The sequence below is a fragment of the Daktulosphaira vitifoliae genome, unplaced genomic scaffold (assembly GCF_025091365.1).
Source record: "Daktulosphaira vitifoliae isolate Bord-2020 unplaced genomic scaffold, ASM2509136v1 Scaffold_2, whole genome shotgun sequence".
Classification (NCBI taxonomy): domain Eukaryota; kingdom Metazoa; phylum Arthropoda; class Insecta; order Hemiptera; family Phylloxeridae; genus Daktulosphaira; species Daktulosphaira vitifoliae.
The window spans coordinates 6,172,646-6,188,997 of record NW_026099573.1 but is presented as its reverse complement, the minus strand read 5'-3'; the positions used below and the strand labels follow the sequence as shown (position 1 = coordinate 6,188,997).

The following is a 16,352-nucleotide window of genomic DNA, read 5'->3' as shown; positions in this document are numbered from 1 at the left end:
AATTTTCATTAGGGCGATCGTTTTATTGTTTTAACATGATTAATATTTATTTTTACAAAATATATGAGTATTATTGGTTAAGTTGTTTGTAGTCAAATTCTGTTTATGCTAATACACAACAAATTAAAAAAATACCAACTGGAAATGATAATTTTATCATGTTTATTTTAATTTTAAAGAAATTATAATTACAATGCTGGTACTTATAAAAAATTATTATTGGGGATATTTTCTCTTGAGAGTTTCTTTGTTCGAATTTGGGTATAATTTTCTTGCACACAACGCAACAAAAATTGTTTTTGCTCCTCTTCGACTGTAATCAAACCATGAAAATCTTGCATCAACTTAACAGCCCTTTCAGCAGTATCATTTACAGCTTTCAGTGTTGATACAGTTTTATGGGCTGCTATATATGAGGCGTTTGTCACCCATGATAATGGACATTCGTTCAGAAACTATCATAAATTTTTAAACGGGTAAATAAGAACTTACTTTTGGCTGACACAAAATCACAGATATGTTTGTCTAAAATAAAATAATTTACAGTTATCATTAAATAACAAATCATATTAAAATATACACGTTTATCTTTCATACTAACCGTATAACAAACCGCCAAGTTCTTCCTTTGTCGGTATGTATCGTTTTCCAAATGTACATTCACTTTTTTTTGTTAAATTTTTTACCATAAATCGTTTTATATCTGGTTCAACTTCATCGTCAAATAGTGCTAAGATTACAATTTCATCAGTTAAGTACCATAAATGCTGACTAAATTTTTGCAGTGCCACTTTCGAAATACTTATGTCAATGGTTTCATAAGCTTTTAATGACTTTAGAAAACATAAGTCTTGATGAGGTGATTTCACTGCAAGAACACATTTAAGCCAAGGCTTCACGTAAGTAGTAACAATGAATAAGCAAACATCTAGCAACGCGGTTTTATCCTGGTTAGTAATATTTTGTTGAGAACTAAGTAGTGATATTTTCATATTGCCATCCATCTCGCTTGGTGCATTGCTCCTGGAGGCCTAATTTTAAACTTTTTCTCTAAATCTCCTCCTAAAAATATTATTGAAAGTTCTATCAGCTCTCGATAGTCATCTCTGACAATTTTTTTTTTTAATTCAGCATGGTAAAATTCAAGTAGAGCTTCAATTTTTGTTGTGCTTATATAAGTTTCTACGAATTCTCTATAAAATTTTATCTCGGTGGGTTTGACATTTTTCCAATTTTCTTTAAATTTTTTGAATAGTGGAATATCGGGACTATTAGTCACGTGACTGATTTTTAATTCAAAAACGCTTTTTAGTGCCAGCTCATAAATATGATGGCGACAAGCAAAAATAAGCAACTCTCTATCAAGTCTTTGCTCTAATAAGGAACATGCGCCATTAATGCGTCCTGTATTGGAAGCTGTTGTATCACAGCATAAAATTAGCACTTTATCTTCAAGATTCCAATTAGTGATAGCATTCCAAATAGCTCTTGCTTGTTCTTTACCAGTGGAGTTTTCTAATTTTGGCACAGAAATCAGTTGTTCTTTATTTCTGAATGAAATAACAATAGGGAGTCGTTCTTCTTTTTTATTACGATTTTCTAGTGCAGGCAACAGTTTTCCATCCCAGTGTACCGTAACAATGTCTGGTACTTCATTCTGAAAATCCACTTTTATGGCATTTGCACGCTCTTTGCGTTTTTCTGTACGGATTCGTTGTACAGATGACTTACTGATAGTAAATTTGTCTGTATTATACTCTAGTGCTTCAAGGGTAGCTTGAAGGATAAATACAGAGTCTCTTGTGCTTCATTGACATCTATCTAGCGCAGCTACTAATTTTGGAGTAATAAATTATTTTTTTGCTACAATTGTAATAGTTTCATTTTTAGAATGTGTGTTCTCCGATACAATTGGTAAATTTGTTTGTAAATCTATCATTTCACCAGAACTGCAAGATGAAACATCCTGCATATGTGCATTTAATTCTGAAGAAATTGATGGAGTTAAATACTTTATTTTCCTATTTTCTTTTGCAATAGACTTAAGTCGTGCTCTTTCCTCCTTATCTGCTAACTTTTTATCCACACCAGCTAAGTGTCCAGGTCGTCCAGGCTCTCTTTGGCGTTGCAGGAATATCTTGTCATCCTCAATTTTAATTAATTTATTTGCATCCGCATGAGCAATATCAAAAAAAATAATCTAAATTTTTTATGAATGCTTGCTCACGTTGTTGAAATAAATCGTTTGCTTTATTTGCATTCTTCTGCAGGTCTCTCCAAATGTGATACAAGTCAACAAGTTTTTTTACACAGTTTGGTATTGATTTTGTTNAAGTTTTTTTACACAGTTTGGTATTGATTTTGTTGGTATTCGCGCCTTTGTCCAAAATATAATACACTCACGGTTAATTTTACTTCACGCATATTATAAAATAAAACAGCAAGTACTTGACCATTAGAAGGAAGTTTTGAACCCGTAATTTGATGTTTTATGTCACCTATTAAGAATATTTCTTTTTTGGAACTCCTCAATACTAGTGACATATTTATTGATAAATAAAACTTTCACTAAATATAATAATTAAACTTGATATTTTATACTTCAAAATAACATAAAAATTAAAACTGACGCTACGTTAAATTAAAAATATAAAATAGGCTGCACGGAGGTAAACAAAATCAATGTAATAACGCAGGCGACTAAAGTAGTATAATAAAGAATTCATTATCATAAGTCGTAATCTTTTCATGATTTGTGGAAATATTTAATAATAGCAAAACAATTTTACTCTATATGTAGATAATACAATAATATTATCACCATATTTCATAAGAAATTTTGTTATAACATAACAGATGATAAACGAAATTAACCAATAATACTCATATATTTTGTAAAAATAAATATTAATCATGTTAAAACAATAAAACGATCGCCCTAATGAAAATTTTACTCATTACTTTTTGTTTAGAAAATTAAAATTTGAACAATTTTTATATGAAATATTACTTCTTATTATAAACGATTCGTCAGATATGATGCAATATTCGTAAATATCCTAATTTCGACAGTTTTGCAAAGTAATACTTATTTTTCAATTTTTCTAGAAAACTAGTGGGTTTAGAAGAAATATTATAGAAACTTAAGTTATACACATCATTTATATCTACAATTTATTTCCTATATTTTTTTTTTGTGAGAGCACTAATTAACGAGTCAATAGCAAATAACTGAAAAACTGCCCCTTTTAACTAATTTTCAACCCCAAGTCGGCACGGGTTAAACTTGTTTGATCGACCTGAAATTTTTTTGTGTTCTTTTTCATATGTATACAAATAAATTTGAGGGGTATGCACTAAGCATTTCCGAAACTTCAAAATTCTGGGACACCCTGTATACTAAAATATCAAGTGTTGTTGTAGACTATAATATGCTAATACCTTGTAAATAAAACAAAATATGTTTTGTTTGATGTTACCAGTGGTGAACATACTTTAGTATGTCGAAGACCGTTACCTTAAAACTAGGGAGAATTATTAAAGGTAAAAAAAAATAATATACACGTGAAGATTGAAGATATTTAAGATACGCAATAAAAATATTTTTGTTGATTAAGAATATTAAGGGAACTTTATTAAATAATGACAGTTAAGTTAGTAGTGGACAAAACCCGATGGCAAAAACCACTCTGAAAATGAAGGGACAAAAGAAAAAAAAACAATTATTAAGACAAAAAAAAAATTTTTGGGGCATGTCTATAGTCGTCGTCATCAATATTGGACTCAATCAATTAACTATAGAAAGCGTCCTGAGGTGGTAGTTCCATTTCGTCTAATTTAGCCCAACTATCAGTGTACTCGTAGGGGTATACGCCCTTACGCATCACCAACGTCATGTCTTCCGAGCGGAACACCTTGGCCGTCTCCCGGAATTTAACGAAGTCAGGCGTCATTAGGTTACCGGCCAAGGTGCACAGGGAGGAGGCCATGAATTGGAAGGTGTCGACGAACCGTATGGAAAAGTTATTGGTCACGTGTTTCGTGAACAAAATATACTTCTCTTCGGAATTAGGTATGACCGAAATCCTTTGCTCGTCGTACCCCAATTCATTGACTATGAAATGTGCGTCATATTCTGAAAGGTTGTGCAAGAAGCACGGCACAAAATTGACAGTCTTCACTTTCCAACCTCTCCAAAATGGAGGGCTTCGCTGTTGCTTCTAAGGGGGTGGCCGCTACGATAATCAGTCCAATCTCCGCGCAATCTGATGCGAATACCCTCCCGGCTATTTCACCGGCGGGAGTGGCTTGGTCACCACCACTCCCTGTAGTCGCAGTACCAACCCCGTGGTTAGCTGCAGGAGCCTGCCTCAACACTCCTGCATTTGGTGCGATTTCAATTGATGACGACTCCTGGTTGGTACGCCCCCCACCAACCGCCGACACTGGGGCATCCGAATCCCCTGATGCAGTAGCCTTTCCTCCGTTCTGTGTCATTGTCATATGTAAATATGTTTTGAGGGGGTTGCCCTCATAGCCAGTCCCTCCGGCCAATGAGCGGCTAACTTCACTGGTTGCGTTGCCATAGTTCTCCATTCTCACCTAAACGCTACCGCTTATTCGTCAGTCCAAACGAATAGACTGCTTATTTCGCGGCTAATCTGTATATCTGCAGGCCGTTCCTCTATCCGCAATTTGAGGACGCGCCCGATTCCCCGAGCTAGGGAGATTGCGTTCGTGCTGACGTTTCGTAGCCCCGTAAAGCCCGATCACACCTTCACTGTAGTGCAGTGCAACGGGCCACTGTATAACCTTGAACACAGTCATTACCCCCCTCCCCCATCATGAGACCACGCCCTATGTATGACCTAGACCACGCCCCTCCCCAGCCCCTATAAAACGTGAGGGAGTGAGGCGGGGGCCCTAGAATCCTCTATTATCCTTACTAACGTTGTTTTGATTGATTCTTTTAGTTAAAGTAAATCATTAAAATTAATTAACTTTTGAATATTTCAATTCTAGAATATTTTTAAACACCAAAAGTTACTAAGAAATGATTACTATTATTTCTATTTCAGCCAACTATTTGGTTATAAATACAAAAAAAATATTGAGCTTTTCTGATAAATTTACTATAAATAGTAATTATAAAATTTCCTGACTGCATATTAATCTTAACAATACAATGTATTTAATTCTCATAAATTTTTTTATTTAATGATGTTAATTTCAAACTTGCAAATTGAGCTAAAAGTAATTGTAATAAATTAATTTTTTTTAATTATAAACTTTCACAAAAATCAACTTTTGACGATTAACAATATAGGTTAAATATGTCATTTTCCTTATTTTTAACATATTAATAATCAATATCAGTATTAATTTAAGACAATTTTTTTTTGTTCTTAATTATTTTTTTTTATATANTTTTTTTGTTCTTAATTATTTTTTTTTATATATAAATACTTATTTTTTAATAATAAGTAATAATATTAAAACTTAGAAGTGATAGAAAAAGTCTAATTGCACATTTGAAAACATCGAGAAATGTTGATTTTGAAAAGTACATTTTTGTTTCTGATGAAAGTTCCTTGTAGTACAGTGTATAAAACTTATAACTTTATTTTAAGTAACAAATATTTTTTATTAAAAAGTATTGCGTCAAACTCTTTAAATTTTTATACGCGTTAAAAATAAAGAAATATACTACTACTTTATTATTTTTATAATATCTCCGTAAAAATTACAATATTAAATTATTGAATATCAATTTCATACTAAATTTAATTACTAAAATTTTTATTTATTCATATAAAATAATTATAAATCAAATAACTAAATTTAAGGGAATATGAGTTATTGGTGTTTTTGAAATAATCTACCAATATCTTAAAATTAAACACTATCTACAGATTTGCATCGTAATGTTTTTTATGATAGTGATTTTAATCACTATCAGATATCATCTATACTTGTCCCAATTATGTCACGTCCATATTGTGCCGTGTCCCCACTGTGATACCGTTTTTTTTTATTTTAATCTATTCTAAATTTTGAATTTTTTTCAAACATTTTACATTTATTTTTAATATTTATTTATTATTTATTTAATTATAAAAATTACATTAATTACATTATTATTATAGCCCTCGAATACATTAACTATTAAANACAAAAAAATAAAAAAATAAAAAAACACATCATAGTAAAATTAATACCTTCTCAGCTTCGCATCGAAGCTAAAAAAAAAATTTACTAAATCAAATCTTTTTAAGTTGTCAGTGAATGCTGTGCCACCCTGTATAAATACTGTTTTATTAGTAGGGCAATAACAGCAATATAAGCTATTATTTTCGTTATAAATAACATCTGTTAATATTAAAATATATTAATTATAAGCTCACTAATAAGATTTTAAAATATACAGAGTGATTTTTTTAATATTTTTTATTTCATAAGTAGGTTAAATATTTATGTTGTCATTTAAAGTTATAAAGTTGACAATCTTTTATGAAATAAATGAATTAAAAAATACATAATAATTGATAAATTAAGATTAATTATAATTTTTTCCCAATTAAAAATATTTTTATATCTCATGTATAATATGTTGTTGGCCTTTATTTTCAATTCTTATAATTTATTTTAAGATTTCTAGATTGTAATTAATTGTTTATTTTATAAATATGTTACTTATGTAAATCTATGAATATCTTAGTAAAATTTTAATACTACAAAAGTAGAAAAATTATAACATGCAAATTGATGGGAACGTGATTATTTTATTAGGCGAAAATTTAATAGATATAGCACTAGTTTTCGGTATTGTACTGTTTTTTTATTTTCTTTTCGTAAAACAATGTTACGCTGTACGAATGATTTTCAATGATACCAAGGCATTCGTTAAAAATTTAATACCTCACATAATATATTTTGTAATATGTTGGCAAATGACTATTGCGTTGCAGAAGTTAATCACTTCCCATCGAACCCTAATTGATATTATCATGACAAATTATTTTACGTCAAAAGTTATTTTTACAATTATAATTGTAATAACGAAGCATTATTTATACAGAGCGCAATCTCATTACATTAAAATTCCCTTGTTCATTGGTGTTATACTTACCTCAGCTATTTCCGAATCGATGTGTCAAGATAAATATGAAGCTGAAGCCATCAATACAACTCTATTACTAATATTCTGGTTAACAGCACTAGTACTGGTAAGCCTAAGTAAATTAAAACACAACCTAAGTCATCTATACGCATAATTTTCTTAATGGAATTGTATTTTATTTTAAAATAATAATTTGAAATCTATTTTATTAATATTTATACATTATATCTGAAAAAGAACATCCAATTTTTTTTTGTCATGAAACTAGTATTTTTAATAAAATGACTAACTTGTGTAGTACGAAAAGTAAAGAATTTTTTATATAAACTCTTATCGGGACTTTACAAAACCAATTTTTATCTCTTTTGATATTTTTGTAATAAAAACTAAAGAAACTGAGTTAATTTATAAACTAATATTGTTAAAATATTAATTAATTTAGACAGCTCCTGAAAATACGTACCAAAGTCTTATGCTATCTGAACAAATTACGTGGAAAAGATGGTCTATAATATATGGTTTGACTACAAGTATATGCTATACATGGTTAAAATCATGTTACCAAGATATCATCTACACAGTGCTAAAAGTTCTAGTAGTACATATTCAGCTTGTCTTTTTGTGTGTAACGTACTTTTCAGATGGTCAGCAATTATTAAAAAATATCAGTGGTAGAGGATCATACAATGCAATGGCAGATTCAGTAGATCTATACTTTACATTGGATTCAATATTATCTCGAATCAATGTGTACAACATGCTGAAATTATAGTACAAAGACATTTGTGAAATACTAATAGAAAATCTAAAAAATCATATTGGTGTTCACCAAAATGATAAACTTAAACACAATTAACACTGAGCAAATTTTTAACTGAAAAAATTCACATATGTAGTCATCATATCATTAAAAATTTGAATAAAAATACATTTTATTACATAAAGCCTAAATGGATGTCAATATTATTGCTATTACATAAAAATAGATCTTAAGATTATTTTACACTTTCTAATTGGGAAGAAATAAAAAGAAGGGTTACAATTCATAAAAAATTCTTACTTATTAATGATCCACATAATATATTACTATTAAGATACCATTATTGTATACATAACCATTTCACTAAAAAATTCATTAAATTTAATTTTCTAAATTTTAATTTTTAGCTTCAATTCGAAGCTGAAAAGGTATTGATTATACTATGATGTATTTTTTTTTTGTGGCTGATACCACTTTTTCTCAGTTCTCACCAAATCGATTTCTTTTAACGATACGTCAAAAGATCACAAATCGAATCTATTTTTGCGATCTCTAATGAGATTTTTAAGATATTAGCTTCAATGAGAAGCTTAAAAAGTATAAATTTTACTATGATGTGTTTATTTTATTTTATTTTTTTGTGATTTTGAACGCTCAATCTTAGCTCTCGGTGGACAATTTTGATGAACAATACGTCAATAGATCACTAATAGTATTTAGTCGAAGAAATTACCCTCAATAATAGAAAAAATTTCCTAGTTCCCCGTATATGGGGGAAATCTCCAAAATATTACAAATTGAAAAATCATTATTATTTGACATTTTTTACTTAAAACTACCATAACTTTTTTAAAAATCACCTAATCAATGTAATTTTTTTTTCTAAATGCATGATGACTTTACTTTTTATTTTGTATATTTTTTTACAAACCTGACCCTTTACCTTACAACAGGGGTGGATTTAAAATGACAACTTTTGCACAAAAAAATACTTTTTCAACTTAACTTTTGAAAGTGTTCCGAAAAGTCGGACACTTTTATATATTTCTGAAATTAAAGCTAATGTAATATACTTTATCATAGAACAAAAATTCGTACTTTCTTTGGCTTCACATTGAAAATGTCTATTGAATGATATTTTTGTGTGAAAATTTCGCGATTTTATATTTTACATTTTTAAATTTATAATGCTATTAAACACTAACTAAAGATTTGCATCGAAGCGTTTTTTATGATAGTGATTTTAATCACTGTTATATATCATTATACTTGACCCAAGTTTGCCACGTCACCACTGTGCCGTGACCCCCCTGTGCTGGGTTTTTATATGATAAATTATAAAATATTAGAACTGGATTTAAAAACGTACTATATTAAACTATACAGGGTGATTTTTTTATCATAACCCACTCAATTACTTGCAGAATAATAATAATTTAAACATTTTTTTTTTTATTATCTTTAGTTACACATTATTCTTGAATTTTTAACTATGTAATACTTTTTAAGTTCATCCCTTATGCCTTGGAGGGGGGTCAACTTTGTTTTTTTAAATGGTAACACATATTTTTAATTTAATAAAATGTTTGAGGTTTTAATTCAATAATAAATGGCATTTGAATTTCTAATAAAACTCAATTTGTTTATTAAATATAAACATTTAAAGTTTCAATTTTTCGAGTTAATATATAGGTATAATACACAAGGGATTACAAATACAGGTAGCTAATTGGTTTTTTATGACATTGCTGTCTCAGTCACGGATTGTTTATTAGCAATTATGATTATCAATAGATATACTTTCTGTATTGTCAGTTAGTGTATTTATAAACTCATAACAATGTGCCTTACTACAATTGATAATAACAATGCTGTGTACCTGCTAATATCGATGTTATAAAAAACCAATTAGCTACCTGTATTTGTAATCCCTTGTGTATTATACCTGTATATTAATTCAAAAATTTGAAACTTTAAATGATTATATCTAATAAACGAATTAAGTTATATTAAAAATTCAAATGCCATTTACTATTAAATTAAAAACTCAAACATTTTATTAAATTAAAAATATGTGTTACCATTTAAAAAAACAAAGTTGACCCCCTTCCAAGGCATAAGGGATGAACTTAAAAAGTATTACATAGTTAAAAATTCAAGAATAATGTGTAACTAAAGATAATGAAAAAAAAAAATGTTTAAATTATTATTATTCTGCAAGTAATTGAGTGGGTTATGATAAAAAAATCACTCTGTATATGTGTCAGGCAGCAATTTTAAATAATAATGTTATATAAACATTAATATAAGATTGATGTAATATATTATAATAACGTTACAAATATATTAACTTAGCTGGGGTTCCCATAGGAGTACAATGAGTGTTTTGCAGCGTTATTATCGAAAACGGTCGAAATTTTAAAACGTTCATAAGTAAACAAGCAACATTTTAATCTAAAAAGTTTATATAAGGTGATCAATAATTAAGGTCGGGTTTCTATTGTTCTTATCGTTTATAACAATTGACCCGTTTCCTTATTTATGATTTTCATAGGTAAATGACACATTATAACATAATTATAATACATAATAATTTTTATTTTTATCTTTACATTTAAAATATTAAACAAGGATAGTTAAATTGGTTGAGCTTATAAAAAATACCTTCATTTTTGAATAAAGAAAAATATTAATTCTTAGTTTAGATAATTTTCTTTTTATCATATCTTGTGGTTGCTTGGACAACAGACAGTTATTGGTCAAACAATGTGTAGTACTGAATTAATACTAATTCCAATGAACTTTAGCGAGGTACATTATTTTTTATCGTGGTTTTAATATAATTAATTACAAGTATAAAATGGAAGTGATAACTCACGGAGAAGTTGATTTATTCATCGATTGTATCAATAAATCTAAATTGGAAGATCTCGGTTCAAAAAGGTATTATTTTTTTAATAACAATACGAAAATGTAAGTGTAAATTTTATTTTTTAAACGTTTATTAAAAGAACTGGCTAATTTACATTAGTATTAAGAAAAATATAGATAGGCGTCCAACTCTTAAAATTGTGAAGTATTATTTAGTAAATATAATTCTAACTGTATGTATATGATTATATGTATAGTCACCATAGTGTAAGAAGTGACTAAATGAAAATTATAATAGTTTATAATTAAATGTAGGGAAAATAATTAAATTACTAAAAATGTATATACTTTATACTTTTCTTTAAATTGTTTTCAAAATATCATAGCAAGTAAAAAAAATAAGTTCATAGTATGACAATTGAGCAAAAGGAGTGATAGTGTATAAACATTGGTAAAAGGAGCCAGGTGTGCAGTAAGTAAGGCGAAATTTAAGAGGTATGATGAGTTGGATGGTAGGCTATGTAATATTATGTTATCATTTATAATATTATAATATTATATTATGTTATTTTTTATACATGAATATATTATGAATTCGCAAGATCACCAAAACAGGGTTCCCTTATTTAAAAACATAAGTGTCAATATCTCAATAAAATATACTCTCACAAAAGTATACTTATTCAACAAAATCAAATAAGAGACAATGTTGAATTATATTTAGGATAAAATATAGAGTGTGTAGAATCTCTTATATATAATAAAACAATCATAGATTTTGTGTAATGGTTTCGTATTATTTATAATTAAACTTTTTTTTTTAAACGGTCCTATTTACTATATAACGCGTATTGTACAGCGAGTGAGACACATTGTGAACTCATAATTAACATTGGATTGTTTGAAATAATCGAAACATTACGTGGGATACAGAGGTAAGTACAAATTTAAATTTTCGTTATCAAATCATGAACATTCTATTGCGTAATAAACCATTAAAATAGGTAATAAAGTTTTGTAGAATAATTAACATCATTTATTCAATATTGTTCAAATCTGAGATCAATTTACTATTTTGTCACAACGTTTGTGTACATTTTTATTTATTTGATCATTACCCTCATGTATTTGAACTCCGTTTATTCACTCTTCTAGACTCATCTTTATTCATATCATTATATTCTTTACATCCTTACACATTTTGTCACATTTAAACATGTGTTATTCGCAATTTATTATCTTGTCTAATTTTCTATTATTCGGCCATATATACGCTACATTATATTTTTATTCTAACTAAAAACTAGCCCTCTAATTGTCTTTTGGTATATTATAAGCATTTACACCTTCAAATTTGAATCCACACCATTTTACTTTATTTTTATTCCTTTAACTGACATATAAAAATCATATACACCTACCAAACCACAACATTTTATTATTCTTATTTTCATTTAACCAACCACATATTTTATTTTATTTTTGGTTTATTACAGCTAAGAACAAAGAAAGGTGAAAAAGAAGTCTAGGTACTTGTAAGAGTAAGAAAAAAAGGTTTTATATTATCACTATGTAAGGCGTATAAAAAGTGTTGATAAGAGGGTGCTATCAATTGATGAAGATTTGATGAAAAGATGGAAAGAATATTTTATAAAATTACAGAATGAGGAGTATCCAAGAGGGACATTGGAGAATATCTCATAGAACGAACGACCAATAGATTTAATTGTTATGATAGGCTGTGGCATCGATGAAAAAGAATAAAGCAATAGGACTAGATGAAATATGGAATATATTAGTCGGTGTTGGCATATAGTGGTTGAAGGATCTTTTTAATAAAATCATATTAGAAGCGAAATGTCAAAAAAATTAATAGTGTTGTAGTATCAATATTTAAAAGCAAAGGATAGTGTGAAAATTATAGAAGTATAAAGCTTATAGGAGTCAAAATATGAAGATTTGGCAAAAGGTAATAGACAAAAGAATAAGAAGAGAAACATCAGTTACAAAAAATCAGTTTGGTCATTTGCCTGGAAAGTCAACAATGAAACCAGTGTTTTGTATAAGATAACTAATATAAAAGTATAGGAAATGGAAAAAGAGATGTGTTTGGTATTTATAGATTTAGAGATAGTGTATGATACAGTATCTCAAAAGGTTCTATAGTAGGCATTTATGAAGTCCTAAACAGTACATTAATACAATAGAGGATATGTATGATAGTACTTGTACCAGGGTAAAAACAGTCCCAGAGATAAGAATACTTAGATGGATGAGTTGAGTGACTAGAAAAGATAGTTGGTATTAAGGCGAGGAAAATGAATTAAAATATTTTATAATATTTCAAAAAATGCAGTGTCTCCTAATTTTATTTTTTTAATACAAATCAATTTAACTAGTATAATTAATCACACAAAATTAAAAATTTAACTTACTAAAAAAAGTTATTTAAATAAAAAAAAACCCAGAACAAGGGGGTCGCGGCACAGTGGTGACGTAACATAGTTGGATCAAGTATAATAATATCTGACAGTGATTAAAATCACTATCAAAATAAAACGCTTCGATGCAAATCTTTAGATAGTCTTTAATTTTAAAAAATTGGTGTATTATTCCAAAAGCTACATGACCGGCTAGTANAATTTTAAAAAATTGGTGTATTATTCCAAAAGCTACATGACCTGCTAGTTCATTATTAATATCCTAATTAAGATAAAGTATGTCGAATGAAAAAGGGATTATTAAAAAATATTATTTCTCATAAAAAAATAATGTTGATCCATACACTTTTTAATATGTTTTTAATATAATAAAATAAAGTCCGAAATTTTTTTTACCATAATAAATTATATTACATTAGCTTTAATTTAAGATATATATAAAAGTGTCAGACTTTCCGGAACATTTTCAAAAGTTAAGTTGAAATAGTTCTACTTTCTACATGCATTTTTTAGATTTGAAGCCCCCTCAAATATAGGGAAATGGTCCGATTTAAAAAAACAGTATGTCGAATGAAAGATGTATATAAATACTACTTCTCATGAAAAAATTGTATTGATCCATACATATTTTAAAAAGTTATAGCATTTTAAAGTAAAAAATATAAAATATAAAATCGAGAAATTTCACACAAAAATAGCATTTTGTAGCCATTTTCACCACGAAGACAAGTCCAGAGGTCAAATTTTTTTTTTGCATAATAAAGTAAATTACATTAGCTTTAATTTAAGATATATATAAAAGTGTCAGACTTTCCGGAACACTTTCAAAATTTAAGTTGAAAAAGTTGTCATTTTAAATCGCCCCCTGTGGACAGATAAAGGGTCAAATTTACAAAAAAAAATATACCAAATGAAAGGTAATGATATCATGCATCTATAAAATAAAATTATATTGATATATTCATTTTTAAAAAGTTATAGTAATTTTAAGTAAAAAAAATTGAAAAAATTTCGAAAATTAGCGATTTTTAAATTTGTAATTTTTTTGGAGGTTTCCCCCATTTACGGGGAACGAAGGAAAATTTTTCAATTTTGAAGGGTAATGTCTTCGACTAGATACAATTTTTGATCTTTTGACGTATCGTTGAAAGAAATCCTTTCGGTGAGAGCTGAGAAAAAGTGGTAACAGACACAAAAAAAAAAAACAATAAAAAAAATAAAAAAAAAAAGCACATCATAGTAAAACCAATACCATCTCAGCTTCGCATCGAAGCTAATAAATTTCAATGACAACAATTTTTTAAGTTTAATTTATAAAATGACATCTAGAAATTTTCAAAAAAAGTTTCAATTAATGTTATTTCTATATAAATAAAACAAACTAGAAATATTTTCTAAGCATGAAAATATTTCTAATTTGTAAAATTTATCATTATAAAGTATAAAATAAATTAAAAGTTGTTAGTTAGATCTATTCCACAATTTCAATAAAAATTTCTTTATTTTTTTTTTTTTTATGATAATGGAATTTTCAAAAAAATTATACTATTAAAACTATAAAAAATAGGAAGATCCTTTTCTTTCTTCTGAAAATTTTTGAAAATCGCACAGTATATATTTGATTGTATTATATCAACAATGCTTTCAATTTTTTTTTTTAGATGGTTTGAAAGTCATGATCGTTTACAAAAACTTAACCAACAAGCTACAATAGAAGCAGTTGAACATCGAGAAGAGTATATAAAAGATCAAATTATCAGTCATGGAAAAGTATACTATTATATTAAATGTTACCATATGCTAGGACGGATAGGCTTATTAATAAAATTTCTTCCCAACTTTTTTGACGACAAATGTTTTGTGATATTCCCAACTAATCCAACCAAACTTTTGTTATAAAGGAAAAGCACCTAATAGTCATAGATTAAGAATAATACAATAATTATAACTAATATTTAAAACGAATAAATGTTCTTTATAGGTGCCTGTTATTGTTTATGAATCTATTTGTATAGCTGTGTGGAGAGAAAAAGTATTGCCAGAACTGCTGCGTTTATCACGAAATCCCGATCAATCATTTACTATATACTTTGTTGTAAGATCAAAATTTATTCACTTGTAAAATCAATAAAATAAAACATAGTGACTAAATTCGCAAATGCTAAATTAAAAAAGTTATAGCTCTTTTAAGTAAAAAAACTGTAGCACAGTGGGGTCAAGGCACAGTGTAGACAAGGCATAGATGGGACAAGTATAGATGATATTTGACAGTGATTTAAATCACTATCATAAGAAACGCTTCGATGCAAATCTGTAGATAGTATTTCATTTTAAAAAAAAATTTGTTAAAATAGCATATTTTTGAATACGGTAGCCGTTTGCGTATAGAAGATAGATCGTCGGGACAAATTTTTTGTTTTCATTTTGTAGTACATAAAATAAGCTTTAATTTGATATATGTTTAAAGGACGCAGTATTTCCGGAACATTTTCAAAAATTAAGTTGAAAAAGTTATTTTTTGTAAAAAAGTTACTATTTTAAATCCCCCCAGTGAACAGAATAAGTGGTAGATTTCCAAAAAAAATTATATCAAATGAAAGGGAAATATCTAAGGTTTTAATACAAAAAAATATTATTTTTATTTGTTAATTTTTGAAAAAGTTATGGCAGTTTTAAGCACAAAAAACATCCCGATAAAAGGTAATTTTTATCGCAATCATTACATTTTTTTTTAATTTTCGACAGCCATTTGCACATAGAAGATAGATCGTCGGGACAAATTTTTTTTTTTTATTTTATAGTACATATAATAAGCTTTAATTTTATATATGTTTAAAGGACGCAGTATTTCCGGAACACTTTCAAAAGTTCAGTTGAAAAAGATCTATGTTTTTTACAATATTTCAAGTTTTGAACGCCCCCTATATAAGGGGAAATTGTCTAATTTTAATAAAATGTATTTCAGATGAAAGATGTACTTATAATGTATTTAGAAAAAAAAAAATTGTGCTGATACATACATTTTTCAAAAAGTTATAGCATTTTTAAGTTGAAAATTAAAAATCGAAAATCTAAAATTTTAACGCAAAAATAGCGTTTTTTTAACTACGGCAGCCGTTTAAATGTAGAAGAAAAAGTGTCGGGACAAATTTTTTTTTTT

General features: G+C 27.7%; 2 protein-coding genes across 4 annotated transcripts in view; both read left to right on the top strand.

Annotated features, from left to right (window-relative positions):
- The first annotated feature begins 6,769 nt into the window (after positions 1–6,769).
- Positions 6,770–8,071, top strand: LOC126898517 (uncharacterized). Its single transcript, XM_050672618.1, has 2 exons — positions 6,770–7,226; positions 7,563–8,071. Exons 1-2 carry the CDS (start codon positions 6,876–6,878, stop codon positions 7,890–7,892), a joined length of 681 nt encoding a protein of 226 aa, XP_050528575.1. The 5' UTR covers positions 6,770–6,875; the 3' UTR covers positions 7,893–8,071.
- A 2,616-nt stretch (positions 8,072–10,687) lies between these two features.
- The window catches only part of LOC126898513 (zinc finger MYND domain-containing protein 10), a 25,382-nt gene continuing 19,717 nt past the window's right edge, over positions 10,688–16,352 (top strand). For 2 of the 3 annotated variants that reach the window (XM_050672607.1, XM_050672608.1), the window contains exons 1-3: positions 10,688–10,823; positions 14,854–14,962; positions 15,174–15,287. In XM_050672607.1, the coding sequence (XP_050528564.1) occupies positions 10,741–10,823; positions 14,854–14,962; positions 15,174–15,287 (306 nt within the window). In that variant the 5' untranslated portion in view covers positions 10,688–10,740. Of the gene's footprint in view, positions 10,824–11,639; positions 11,687–14,853; positions 14,963–15,173; positions 15,288–16,352 lie in introns of those variants that run through there. The other variant, XM_050672609.1, reaches the window with a different exon arrangement.